Below are 12,796 nucleotides of genomic sequence, written 5' to 3' on the forward strand. Positions count from 1 at the left end.
GAAGAAAAGTAAATTGATAACCAGCAGAGATTATATAATTCAAAATTCATTATGACATATAACCTCACATATAATCTTAAGTTGACCCACAATATAAATGAGCACTTATCTATAAGATTAATTTTCCTAAATGATTTATTACAAAGAAATTTCCTATCACCCCATATTTCGAAATGTATTCCTTACCAATTTGTGTATAGACTTGTAATGGTTGGCTCTCCATGACTGTCTAAATGTTGTGTTTGTTGAAGAAGTACATTGTTAAATACTCTTGTAATATCAATCTGCACGTAGTTTTCTATTGATTGGAGTACAGTCATGTATGCCCTCACACTTGTTAGAAGTTCTGATGGCTTTGCAATTTCCTGCGTAGCTTGATTATACATAGTCATACCAACAATAGATCTAGGATGAGGAAGAGAATAAGAAAAAAGTTCTGATTTTTCCATTTATTTAAATTAGCCATTTGACCGATTGATACCTAATAATAACATTAAGTTAATTTTAAAAACAATTTTCTACAAAGCCATTAATCACTACTGCTCTTACTATTCCAAGAAACAGCAAAAGATTAAATATTTAAAAATTTACTTGAAATGAGAATAAAAATGATTAAAAACCATTAAAAATCAGCAACAAAAATAATTAAAGGATAAGGAAAATTTTAAACATTGCTATAATGTGATAAGCTGCTTGCAGCAAGAACAAGACTCTTCAGTTCATTCTCTGAATTCTTATGACACAATTATTTAGCCTTTATGCAGATTAATCATAATCATCACATTCAATAACCTACTATTATTTCACCATCATTTTTCAAATAAAAAAAAAGGTTAAGGTTCAAAACTCAAGTAAACCTATCAGGTCCATTCTGTCTGAAAATGGGTATTATTTAAGATCTGATGCGAGTCCTGACTTGCTGCTTCAACAAAATATAGAACAGTCAAAGCAAGGCAATCAGTAATTTAGTTTATATCACTCACAGTATATGAAACAGTTCTCTTTTTATCTCAAGAATGGTATAAGCCAAAGAAAAAGAAAACTTCTGTAAATATCCCCCTCTAATCTTGGCCACCCCTATTTTAGTTAAAAATTCTGCAAGTATTACAAAAATCTTAGACTTGTATGTGTAAGGACAGATCCTTAAAGAGAAAAATCTCATTACTATAAACAGATACAGCAAAGTCAAATGATGATGAAAGCCACTATCCTTGTATTTACTCCCTGAGTCCTAAGGTTGAACTAAAATGATCAGGAGGAAAAAAAAACTATAAGCAATCTTTAATAATTCCAAGATATTTGTTCTGGCGTCAAAAAATCTTTCCTGCAGCTGACGTAGGCATTGGCGCATTGGCTCACGTCCTGGCTGTTCCATTTCCATCTGGCTCCCTGCTAGTGGCCTGGGAAGGTGGAGGAAGACTGCAGGTGTCCGAGCAACTGTCACCCACATAGGAAACCACCAAGATGTTCTTGATGCTGGCTTCAGTTTGACCCAGCTTTAGCCAATGTGGCCATTTGGAGACTGAATGAGAAAATGGAAGATCTCCCTTTCCCTCTCTCCTTGCAACCCTGACTTACAGTCAATAAATCAATCTTTTAAAAAACCTTCCCAGGTAAACCACTGTTCCCCTAGCCTTGATCCTGATCACTACGTAACACGTGGTAAAACGAACTTTGGCTTCTGCCTGAATTAACAGGCTGGACTGTTCATGGAAAAAAACAGCTGTAATTCATGGCTTCTCCATGAATTAATAGGCCAGACTGTTCACAGGACAAAGCTTCACCTGGGTCTCCCATATGGATGGCAGGGACCCAAGTACATTGGCCCTCTTCCGCTGCTAAGCCATTAGCAGGGAGCGGGATCAGAAGTGGACCAGCCAGGACTTCCACTGGTGCCCATACGGAATGTTGGTATTACAGGTGGCAGCTGAATCTGTGACACTACAACACTAGCTTCTCAAGAGATAATTTAACATATGTCTCTAACACTGTAACTCAGCAGATACATTTACATAAAAATTTCATTAAGCAATATTTATATTATCATATGCAAAGCACTTTTTTTTATTCTTTCTTTTCTTCCCTTTCGCTTTAAATATTGACTATAATCAATTAATTTCATGACCTACTGGGTTTCCACTGACAAGCTAAAACATAATGATTTACTTTAACCAATCTCATTTTAGATACAAGTAAGCAAAAACACAGATTAACAGACTGCTGCTACTAGTTAACAATAGGCATGGAACAGAGAACACAACAATTTGATTCTTGGTTCACTATCCCTTCTACTGACCATTTCTCTTTACTAACGATTTTTCTCACGAAAGGAAAACTGTATATAGGCATTAACAATTAATTCAGTTCATTAACTGGACCAACAAAAATAAAAGCACTTCAGATTCTTTCTTACTTAGTAAAGCGGATTTCCAGATGAGAAGTCAAATATTCTCGTGGAGTAAAGGTATGTTCCCATACCACCATGTTTGGTACATAATTTATGGAAAAACATAATTCGGAAAGTGCAGTGTGCAGTTTATCAAGGCTGAAAAAAACCAATAAAATGTTCAACACCTCATCACAGACAGTACAACATAAACATATTGTACAACATAAACATATCAGACCTCATTCGGAGAAAAATGTAAAACTCCTTTTCTTCCTTCTTCTAAACTGACAAAGTTTTAAGTTTAACTCACATACAAGAACAATTTTGTAAAGACAGCATTATTTGTTTTTACTTTTACATAATTACTATACTGACCTAACATAAATAGGAAAAGTTTATTCTGTACTCAATCATTTCTAATTGCTACTGTATTTTCTGTAATGGGAGAGGGTTAAGTTCTCTACAAAATGATAATGGATTGCTCAACTTAAAAAGCAAGAAAGTAGTGAATTTACATTAAAGAAAAAAAAAATCATGCACTCAAATATTACCTAACTCTAACTCCTCCAAACACTTAAACAAGTAAAAAAAAAAAAAAAAGAGTCATGAATGCCACCTGGTTCAATATTTTTGTTGCAGAATCAGGTATGTTCTAACTTAAAGTATGTTCTGACTTAAAGTAAACTAAAAGCTAGACTGTTTACAGAGTATCCCATGAAATTTGCAAAAGAGATTTATGGTATTTAGTATTTGGTATATAAAGACAAATACCATTTATCACATACCTATACTTTGGGATGAAATAAGCAAGTTCACAAAGATAATAAAGAGGACAAATGCCTTGAACATGAGGAATAAATATTTACTAGCATTTTCTCAGCACTAATACCATAAGGGGGGGAAGGGGAAGCAATAAAAACAAAAGGGGAAAAAAAAGAAAACTTGTACCCAGAACAGAAATACAAAGTGAAAGTGAATGGCTTACTTGGTCACCACCAGCCTGTTCTTCCTCATGCTCTCAACTCCTGGTTTTTCTCTTTCAGGTTCTCCCTTCTTACCAGTCTGTTTTTTTGATTTCTTGTTCACTGCTTGACTGATGGTTTTGGCACAGTGCTTAGGCAGCAACTAAATTTAGCAAAATAATGAAATCTTAAAATTGTAGCAATTTATTTTGATAGCATAAAAACTGTTAAAGCAAATCCTAGCTGAATACAGACTATACAATATGCGTCATTCACACCTAGTGCTGAGGACAAATGTGGAATACAGACATTACTTAGCAAGTCTAGGAAACAGAAACACATAAATTTTGTGCTAAGAAACTCTTTGTACAGAAAACTATACCAAAATTTATTTAAACGGTTATTCAAATAATAAGCAGACAAACTAGGGAATTTAAAAATGACTTAGGAAAATAAAACTACATGAAGGCAGGCCATGGTTCAGAGTCTAATAAGAATATTCCGCAGAGTATGAATAACAGGGTAGAGAAGCTTCAGCTATCAGGAAAGTCATTAACTCCAAAGTGGGAAATTATTTAGTTTGACAGGTAACATATCAGGAACACAAGCAAGGAATGAGGAAGAGCATTTTAAATAGAGCTGTACTACACAATACACTACCCACATCCTGTACACCACTACCTGAAATGTGCCTACTCCAAATTGAGTTGTGTTTTAAGTATAAAATAACAACTTTCAAATAATCAGTACAAAAAGGCAAAATGTCATATGCAATATGATCATATGCCAAAATGATAAAATTTTTATATGCTAAGGTAAATATATTGACAAGATCAGTTTCATTGGTCTATTGTTTTAGAGGCAGTGAGAAACAGAGGGCTCTTATAAACTAGTTCACTCTACAAAGGCCTAGGGCTGGACTGGGATCAAAACCAGGAACTGAGAATCCAATCTAGGTCTCCCATCTGGATTTCAGGAATCCAGTTCTATCAGCCATGCCCATGGCCTCCAAGGCCAGCCTTGGCTGGAGGTTCAGTCAGAAGCTGAGTACAGAAGTTGGATACAGACACTCTGACGTGGAACAAGAATTGGAATGTAGGTAATACCTGTTAAGCAACCTGCTCATTTCTTTTTTAACATGGCAACTAGAAAGCTTAAAACTACTCAATGAGGCTCCTATGACCCTTTTATTGGATAGTGATGTGCCACAGAAAGCAATTTAGTCATTACAAACAGTAACAAAAGTCACAGGAATGTGTTACATTATGAAAAAATGCATTCAAAATTATACTGTGTGTCTGCAACAAGAGTTCCTTTTTAAAATAAGATGAAAATTTCTAAGGAAATCTGGAACTTAAAGAACATTAATGTTGAACTGCTCTAAGTCCAGCTATAAAAACACTGGAGCAGGCGCTGTAGAGTAGCAGGTTAATGCCAGCAGCCTGCAATGCTAGAATCCCATATGGGTGCTGATTCAGCTCCCTGCTAATGAGCCTGGGAAAGCCGAAGACGATCCACGTCCTTGGGCACCTTCACCCACAGGGAAGACCAGGAGAAAGGTCCTGCTTTTGGTCTGGTCCAGTCCAGGCCACTGTGACCATTTGGGGAGTGAATCAGCAAATGGAAGATCTCCCATTTGGTTAGTCCCTTTCTTTCTCACTGTCTTTCAAAAAAAGAAAATAGCCTTAAAAAGAAAAAGAAAAAAAAATAAGAGGAGGAAGTAAAAAAGATACTTGCTTTAGTCTTCAAAAGTTCAAAGAAAATTCTTCAGAAAAACTAACAGGGGCAGGTATTTGGCTCAGGGGTTAAGAGACTGCCCGGGTAGCCATGTCCTATACAGGAATGTCTGACTCAAGTTCCATCTTTGCTTTCCGATTCCAGTGTGCCACTAACGCACACCCAGCAAGGGCAGCAACTGATGCCTCAAGCACTTGCCTACTTGCCTCCTTGCTACCTACATGAGAAACCTGCTTTTAGCTTCTGGGCTCCTGACTTCAGCCTAGACAAGTCCCAAATGTTGAGGACATTTGGGGATATAACCAGCAGATGGAACATCTCACTCTGCCTTTATCTCTCTGCCTTTCAAATAAACAAAAGTAAATTAAACAAAATTTGAACTAGGCATGGATTCTAAAGTATTCTTGTACAAAGACAAACATTTTGGATACAGTTTTCCATTAGATTTTTGATATCTTTTTCAAAAACTAAAATGCAAAAATTTGATTAAGATGTTTCTGGTATATAGGGTGCAAACTATTACCAAAATACAAGAACTTAACAAATATTAATCTTTGACTCCTTTCTAAGGAATCTACTGAACAACAGGCTAGCAAACTACTACTATGAGTAAAATTTGGCCCTTCACCTGTTTTTATTTTAATGGAACATTTGTCCATATGCTGAAGGTTGCTTTTCTACTAGCAAGAGCAGAGAAGAGCAACTGTAACACAGACCAAAAGGGCACAAAACCTCAAAGAACACAAACATTATTTATGTCTTGTCAAAAAGTATACATCTTTAAGAAATTCTGGGCCTGGCATGTTAGCCTAGTGGCCAAATTCCTTGCCTCGCATGTGATGGGATCTCCTATGCACGCCGGTTAGTACCTTGGCTACTCCAACTCCTTTCAAGCTCACTGCTTGTGGCGTGGGAAAGCAGTCAAGGACAGCCCAAAGACTTGGGACCCCGCACCTATGTGGGAAGCCCAGAAGAAGCTCCTGGCTCCTGGCTTCGGACTGGCTCATCTCCAGCCACTGTGGCCACTTGGGGAATGAAACATCATATGGAAGATCTTTCTGTCTTTCTTTATTTCTGTAAATCTGACTTTTTAACTAAAAAATTAAAATTAAAAACTCTAAAAAAATAATTGACAGGGGTCCAGTGAGGTAACCAGTGAGTGACTAAAGTCCTCACCTTGCACATGCTGGGATCCCATATGGACACCAGTTCTAATCCCAGCTGCCCCACTTCCCATCCAAGCTCCCTGCTTGTAGCCTGGGAAGGCAATGAGGATGGCCCAAAGCCTTGGGACCCTGCACCCACATGGGAGACCCAAAAGAGGCTCCGAGCTCCTGACTTCAAATCGGCCCAGCTCCAGACATTGCAGCAGCTTGGGGAATGAATTATCGGGCAGAAGATCTTCCACTCTGTCTCTCCTTCTCTCGGTGTATTTGACTTTCCAATAAAAATAAATAAATCTTTAAAAAAAAAATTGAAAGCAAGAGGTAACTAGATTAGAGCCAATATGTACGGTATCCTGGGAAAAGCCAGTATCTGCGATGCAGGCATCCCATACTGACACTGGTTAGTGTCTCAGCTACTCCACTACCATTCCAGCTTCCCATATGGAAAGCAGCAGAAAACAGTCTGAGAAACTCAATGGCCTAAATGATAGGGTTCCTATAACCCATGTGAGCCTGGATGAAGTTCCTGGCTCCTGGGCCCTGGTACCAAATCAATGCAGAAGAGATCACTCAATCTTTCTCTCACTCTTCCTTTTACCCTTTGTAATACTTACAAATAAAAAGAAAGTGCGCTTTGATAAAAATTTTAAAATAAAAAAAAAGAAACTAGTAGCTGGTGAAAAACTCATACTTTTTCAAAGATTTACTTTTATTTGAAAGGCAGATTTTACAGAGATAGGAGAGACTGAAACAGAGAGGGCTTCCAGCTGCTAGTTCACTCCCCAAACAGCCACAAGAACCAGAGCTGAGCTAGTCCAAATCTAGGAGCCAGGAGCTTCTTCTGGGTCTCCCACATGCGTGCAGGGCTGAAAGCCCCTGTGCCGGCCTCCACTGCTTTCTCAGGCCATAAGCAGAGAGCTGAACTGAAAGGCAGCAGCTGCGCCATGAACCAGTGCCCACATGGGATTCCAGCTCCGCAGGTAGAGGATGAGTCTGAAATGCCACCATGCCAGCTCTTCCTTTTCTTTATATATTTTTTTAAAAATTTACACTGGACACAGAAATCTGATTTGCCTATTTAATCCCACCAACTTTCTAAGAAATATATTCATTTATTTGAAAAGCAAACAGGGAGGGACAGAAGGAAAGATGGGGATCTTCTATCTGTTGGTTCACACCCCAAATTCCTACAACAGCCACTCCCAGGCCAGAAACTCCATGCAGGTCCCCCACATGGGTCACAGGAACCAAAGTGCATGAGCCGTCATCTGCTACCTCACAGCCAGAAGCTGTATCAGAAGCAAAGGTGGGACTTGAACCAGGCACTCAAATATGTAATACAAAGTATTCTACAAAGTAGTTCACTGGCTACAACACAATGCCAACTCCTAATAGCTCAGCTTCTTGCTTTTATAAATTTCCTAACCATAGAAAACATTTAAAATTATTACCTGATCACTAAGAGTACACTGTTCTGTACAAATATCAGTGATGAGATTTCGAGCTTGTTTGGCCATTTCATCCAGGAACATATTACATAAGGAAAGACTGCGGTCTCCAATATGATGTCGCTGTTAAAGCAGAAAAAAAAAATAGTAAAAGTTACAAGAAAGTCGTTTGATACAGCTGTTAACACTTTAAAAACACATTAATGTGTAAAAGCACCCGCTCCTTGAATTTCCAAATTATATAACATTACACAATATTTCCGCTCTGCTAAAAAGATACATATAATATAAAAACACTTAAACATAACTGTTCCTAAACCTGTCATGATACTTCACAATATATATTTAAAATACCCTTCAGAAATGGTAGAAGATTCCCTCCCCGGTACCCCATCTTTCAGATAAGACTATCTTTAAAATGTGGAAGGTTGACAGACATTGTGGTGCGGCTGGTTGTCATTCTCCTATCAGAACGCAACGACTGAGTCTACACTCTTCTGATCCAGATTCCTGCAAATGCACCTGGCAGGCAGTGGATGAGGCTCAACTGCTTGTATTGCTACCATCCGCTTGGGAGACCTGGATAGTTTCTTTTCCCTGGCTTTGGCCCAGCCCAGCCACGGGTATCACCAGGCCTATCGAGAGTAAACAATGAAATTGAAGATTTCTGTCAGCCTCTCATTCTTTGTCACACTGCCTTTCAAATATACAACCAGATTTTTTTTTAAAGCAAAAGCAAAAATTAACTGCAGCCAGATATGACTGAATATCAGTTCACTTTAGGACTACCAGTTGGTAAGTATTCAGACATCTTGTTTCACAAACATCTCCCACGTTACTATTATTTCTTAAAAATATGTACTTAATTAAGATTGCTGCAAATTTATTCTTTACAGACAAAAAATCATTTAAAATACAAACTCAAGTTCATGATTCCCTTTAATAGCTCAGAAATATTGAGACTGAGGGAAGAGACAACTGATACCGGTAAACATGTCCTACAAGTAAGTCTCTCTGATCTGCCCACTGCAGTGCTGAGAATAGTCTCTAAAAGGACACGAATAGAAGCAGAGGGAGCACTTGGAGGGGACGAAACGACAATTCAGGTCAAAAGATCCAATGAATAGTACAACCTGCTCTCAGTAACTATGGATGTTACATCTGTGGATTCAACCAGCAAAAGTTTAAAAACACTCAGGGTAACAGAAAAACATATGTCTGTACCAAGCAGTGTAATAATATACATTTACATGTATGTAATATAGAAAGAAGTATGCAGCAGAACATACGTAAGTTACATGCAAAAACTCCACAATTTTGAAAAGACTTAAGCATACATGGATTTTGGTACCCACTGAAGAGGGCTTAGGAATGTTCTAGAATCAATCTCTCATGGATATCAACAGATGACTGTATAAATGGAAAGCATTAAAAACAAAGCTGGGCAACACAGGAGACAACAGTAATAGAAAGCAGAGGATAGATTCAATAAATACAAGATAGCATCAAATTAGGAGAATTCGATGGGTAACTTAATGTGAAGAATGATAAGAAAGTCATTAACAGGATATCCTTAAACATCAGGTTTGCATTGGGAAAATCTATTAAATCTAAAAAAGTCTCTACCTCTATTAAAGGTGGTACACTTCCTAATTAACTACATACAGAGTGAGCCTGTCTCAAGGTCCCCATGAAGCACAGGCATTCTGTCTCATTCTGTCTCCAAAATCAGCTACTTAAAGCTTAAAGTTCCTGACTATGCTATTGCTCTGTTAAGTTCTGCAGTTCTAAGTAAAGGATTGAACATCTATGTTATAAAATAAAATTTTATATATACTTGTTCTCATACTTACAAAACGTCATTTCTTCTTTTAAAATTAAAACACTAGTAATTTTTTCCTGTTTATTTATTCATTAAAAAGATTAATTTATTTTTATTGGAAAATCAGATATACAGGGGAGAAATAGAGAGGAAGGTCTTCAGTTCGTTGATGCACTTCCCAAGTGGCCACAATGGCCGGAGCTGTGCTGATTTGAAGCCAGGAGCCAGGAGCTCTTCCAGTTCTCGTATGCGAGTACAGGGTACCAAGGTTTTGGGACGTCCTCACTGTTTTCCCAGGCCACAAGCAGGGAGCTGGATGGGAAACCGGGCCACCAGGACACAAAACAGCACCCGTATGGGATTCCAGTACACGCAAGGCGAGTACTTTAGTCAGTAGGTCACTGCACCAGGCCCCCTTTTTACTTATTTTTGATTGCCAAATCATAACTGTAAATTTTTGTAGAAATGTTTCAATTTGCATAAACATTGCAGAAAGGGCCAATCTAGCTAATTAACATGCATTAACTTAATAATTCTTATGGTAAAGTTAAAAATTGATTACAGGAATTTTAAAAATAAACAACATATTAACTGAAATCATCATGGAGAAACAGATCACTCACACTCATTCCTCTAATCAAGCTTTTTCTTACGTGGTTCTGAGCACAGTTTTATAAGTATTTGGTACAGATAAAATAAGTAATTAGTTCAGTTAGGAATCGTGTGTATACATGTCTATCTCTCAAAAACATCAGAACATTTCATTTTTAACTGAACAAATCAATGAAATTCATTTTTGACTTGTACATAGTTACTTAACTATCCATAAACTCAATTTTAAAATTCTTTTAATACTAATATGAAAAGTATGCAATATTTTATCATAAATATTAATGCCTGACCCATCACTGGATCTTATATCAACATAAAATATTGATTCAACCATTGTTTTGAATCTGCACATACATGTACTGCATGGTAAGAGATACTGTGTGAACATTTGGCCAACTAAACACTTGATCTATTTAGTTTACTTCGCATGCCATATATATATATCATAGCATCATACTCAAAATTACCTCTTCTGGACATAGTTCATGTGTGCAACTCATAAAATGAGTACAAAGTAGTGGAAATGCAATTGAGTATCTTGACTGAGAAGGTAACTCCAAACACTGTTGAAACATCTTCTCAAAAGCTCGACTATAAAAACTATATAAGGAAACAAAAAATTAGAATCACAATTTTTATAGCTAATAGTTAATAGTTACAGACTAATTTTCTGCATTAGTACCTACAATTAATTTGATTTGATTCAAGTGAATAAAAAATTACCGGTGATAGCACTGATTTCCTTGAGAAATATTCCTGAAAAGTATCTTAACATGCCAATGATAACAATGATTATAATATATTAGCGGGCTAGAGTCATGGTGGAGCAGGTAGAGCTGCTTTCTGCAATGCCTGCACCCAACAGGAGATCTGATTTGCGTCCTGGCTCTTCTACATCCAATTTAGCTCCCTGATAATGGCCCAAGAAAAGCCATTCATTGGAAGGACAGCCCAAGTATTGGGCCCCGACCACTTACATAGAAGAATCAGATGAAATTTGATCCAGCTCCCTGCTAAGTACCTGAGAAGGCAGTAGAATATGGCCTAAGTGCTTGAGCCCCTGCATTCACACGGCAAATCCAGAGGAAGCTCCTGGCTCCCAGCTCCTGCATGGCAGAACCCTGGCCATTGTGGTCATGTGGGTAGCTGGTTAGCGAATGGAAGATCCCTGTCTTTCCCTTTCCATCTCTGTACCTACAACTTTCAAATACAGGATAGGGGCTGGCATTGCAGCACAGCCAGTTAAGCTTCAGTCAGCCAGAAGTGCCAGCATTCCAAAGAGGTGCTAGTAGGAGTGCCAGTTGCTCTACTTCAGTCCAACTCCTGGCTAGTGTGCCTGGGAAAGCAAAGATGGCCCAGTGCTGGTCCCTGCACTGACATGAGAGATCTGGGGGAAGCTCCTGCTTCCAGTCTGGCCCAGCCATATTCTGAATTAAAGCCATCCTAAAAAATTACCAAATCACCATCAAATGGATTACTTTCCATAATGAAAGCAAGGGGGTTTTTCCTAATAATTTCAATACACTGAAATTTCTACCTTCACTAGGTACTCAACTTATCCCAGTATGTTAAAAATAGAGAAAAACTAGGTCACATTCACTGACCTAAAGGAAAAAAGAAAGGTACAGAAACAAGAAACAGAGGCAATATTACATAGTCTTAGGGCCAGTACTGTGTAATTTAAATCCTGGCCACATTATCTGTCAGATTGTAATTAGTTCACAAATTAATCCAATATTCAATAAGTATCTACTATATTAGACTCTCAAGAAAAAACATAAACCTCCTTCTAGGACCAGATTCTCTGGTTAGCAAGGAAAAGGAAAAAAAAGTAAACTACAACAGTAAGTATGAGAAAAGCCATGATAGAAATAGGAGAGTGAAGCATAGTACCAGCAGGAGTCACATCATTATTGTATTAATAATTAACTTAGGGCCCGGCGGCGTGGCCTAGCGGCTAAAGTCCTCAACTTGAACGCGCCCCGGGATCCCATATGGGTGCCGGTTCTAATCCCGGCAGCTCCACTTCCCATCCAGCTCCCTGCTTGTGGCCTGGGAAAGCAGTCAAGGACCGCCCAAAGCTTTGGGACCCTGCACCCACGTGGGAGACCTGGAAGAGGTTCCAGGTTCCCGGCTTCGGATAGGCTCAGCACCGGCCGTTGCGTTCACTTGGGGAGTGAATCATCAGACGGAAGATCTTCCTCTCTGTCTCTCCTCCTCTCTGTATATCTGACTGTAATAAAGTGAATAAATCTTTAAAAAAAAATAATTAACTTAATATTTTTCAATTAAGTATCTATCTGACCTTGATCCACAACTTTTTTTTTCTCATAGTCTTATCATGAAAAGGAAGGCCTGAAGGTAATCTGACATGACTTTCACCTCAAATAAAACATAAAAAATGAAATTCATACCAGTAAGAGTTCCTTCTTCCACAGAATTAAAGACACAAAACACAAATTTACAAAACTGCTGACAAGTGTTTCTAAAAGTCAATTATCCAGAGGAAAAATAAAGTCATTATCCCCCTTACTTTAATTCTGCTAAGGATTTTATTTACTTGAAAGGCAGAATGACAGGTGACAGGGAGATTTTCCATGTGCTGATACATTCCCCTCAGTACCTGCCAATAGCCAAGTCTGAGTCACAAAGAAACCAGA

The 12,796-nt window shown here is 38.1% G+C and overlaps 1 protein-coding gene across 1 annotated transcript in view; it reads right to left on the reverse strand.

Moving 5' to 3' along the window:
• The window catches only part of NCKAP1 (NCK associated protein 1), a 104,342-nt gene that overhangs the window by 23,526 nt on the left and 68,020 nt on the right, over nt 1–12,796 (reverse strand). Inside the window, exons 17-21 of the mRNA XM_058664698.1 lie at nt 10,604–10,736; nt 7,706–7,825; nt 3,375–3,514; nt 2,414–2,545; nt 187–405 (exon numbers count right to left, since the gene is read on the reverse strand). Of these exons, the coding sequence (XP_058520681.1) occupies nt 187–405; nt 2,414–2,545; nt 3,375–3,514; nt 7,706–7,825; nt 10,604–10,736 (744 nt within the window). The remainder of the gene's footprint in view (nt 1–186; nt 406–2,413; nt 2,546–3,374; nt 3,515–7,705; nt 7,826–10,603; nt 10,737–12,796) is intronic.

This window comes from Ochotona princeps, chromosome 5 (genome assembly GCF_030435755.1).
Source record: "Ochotona princeps isolate mOchPri1 chromosome 5, mOchPri1.hap1, whole genome shotgun sequence".
NCBI classification, from domain to species: Eukaryota; Metazoa; Chordata; class Mammalia; order Lagomorpha; family Ochotonidae; genus Ochotona; species Ochotona princeps.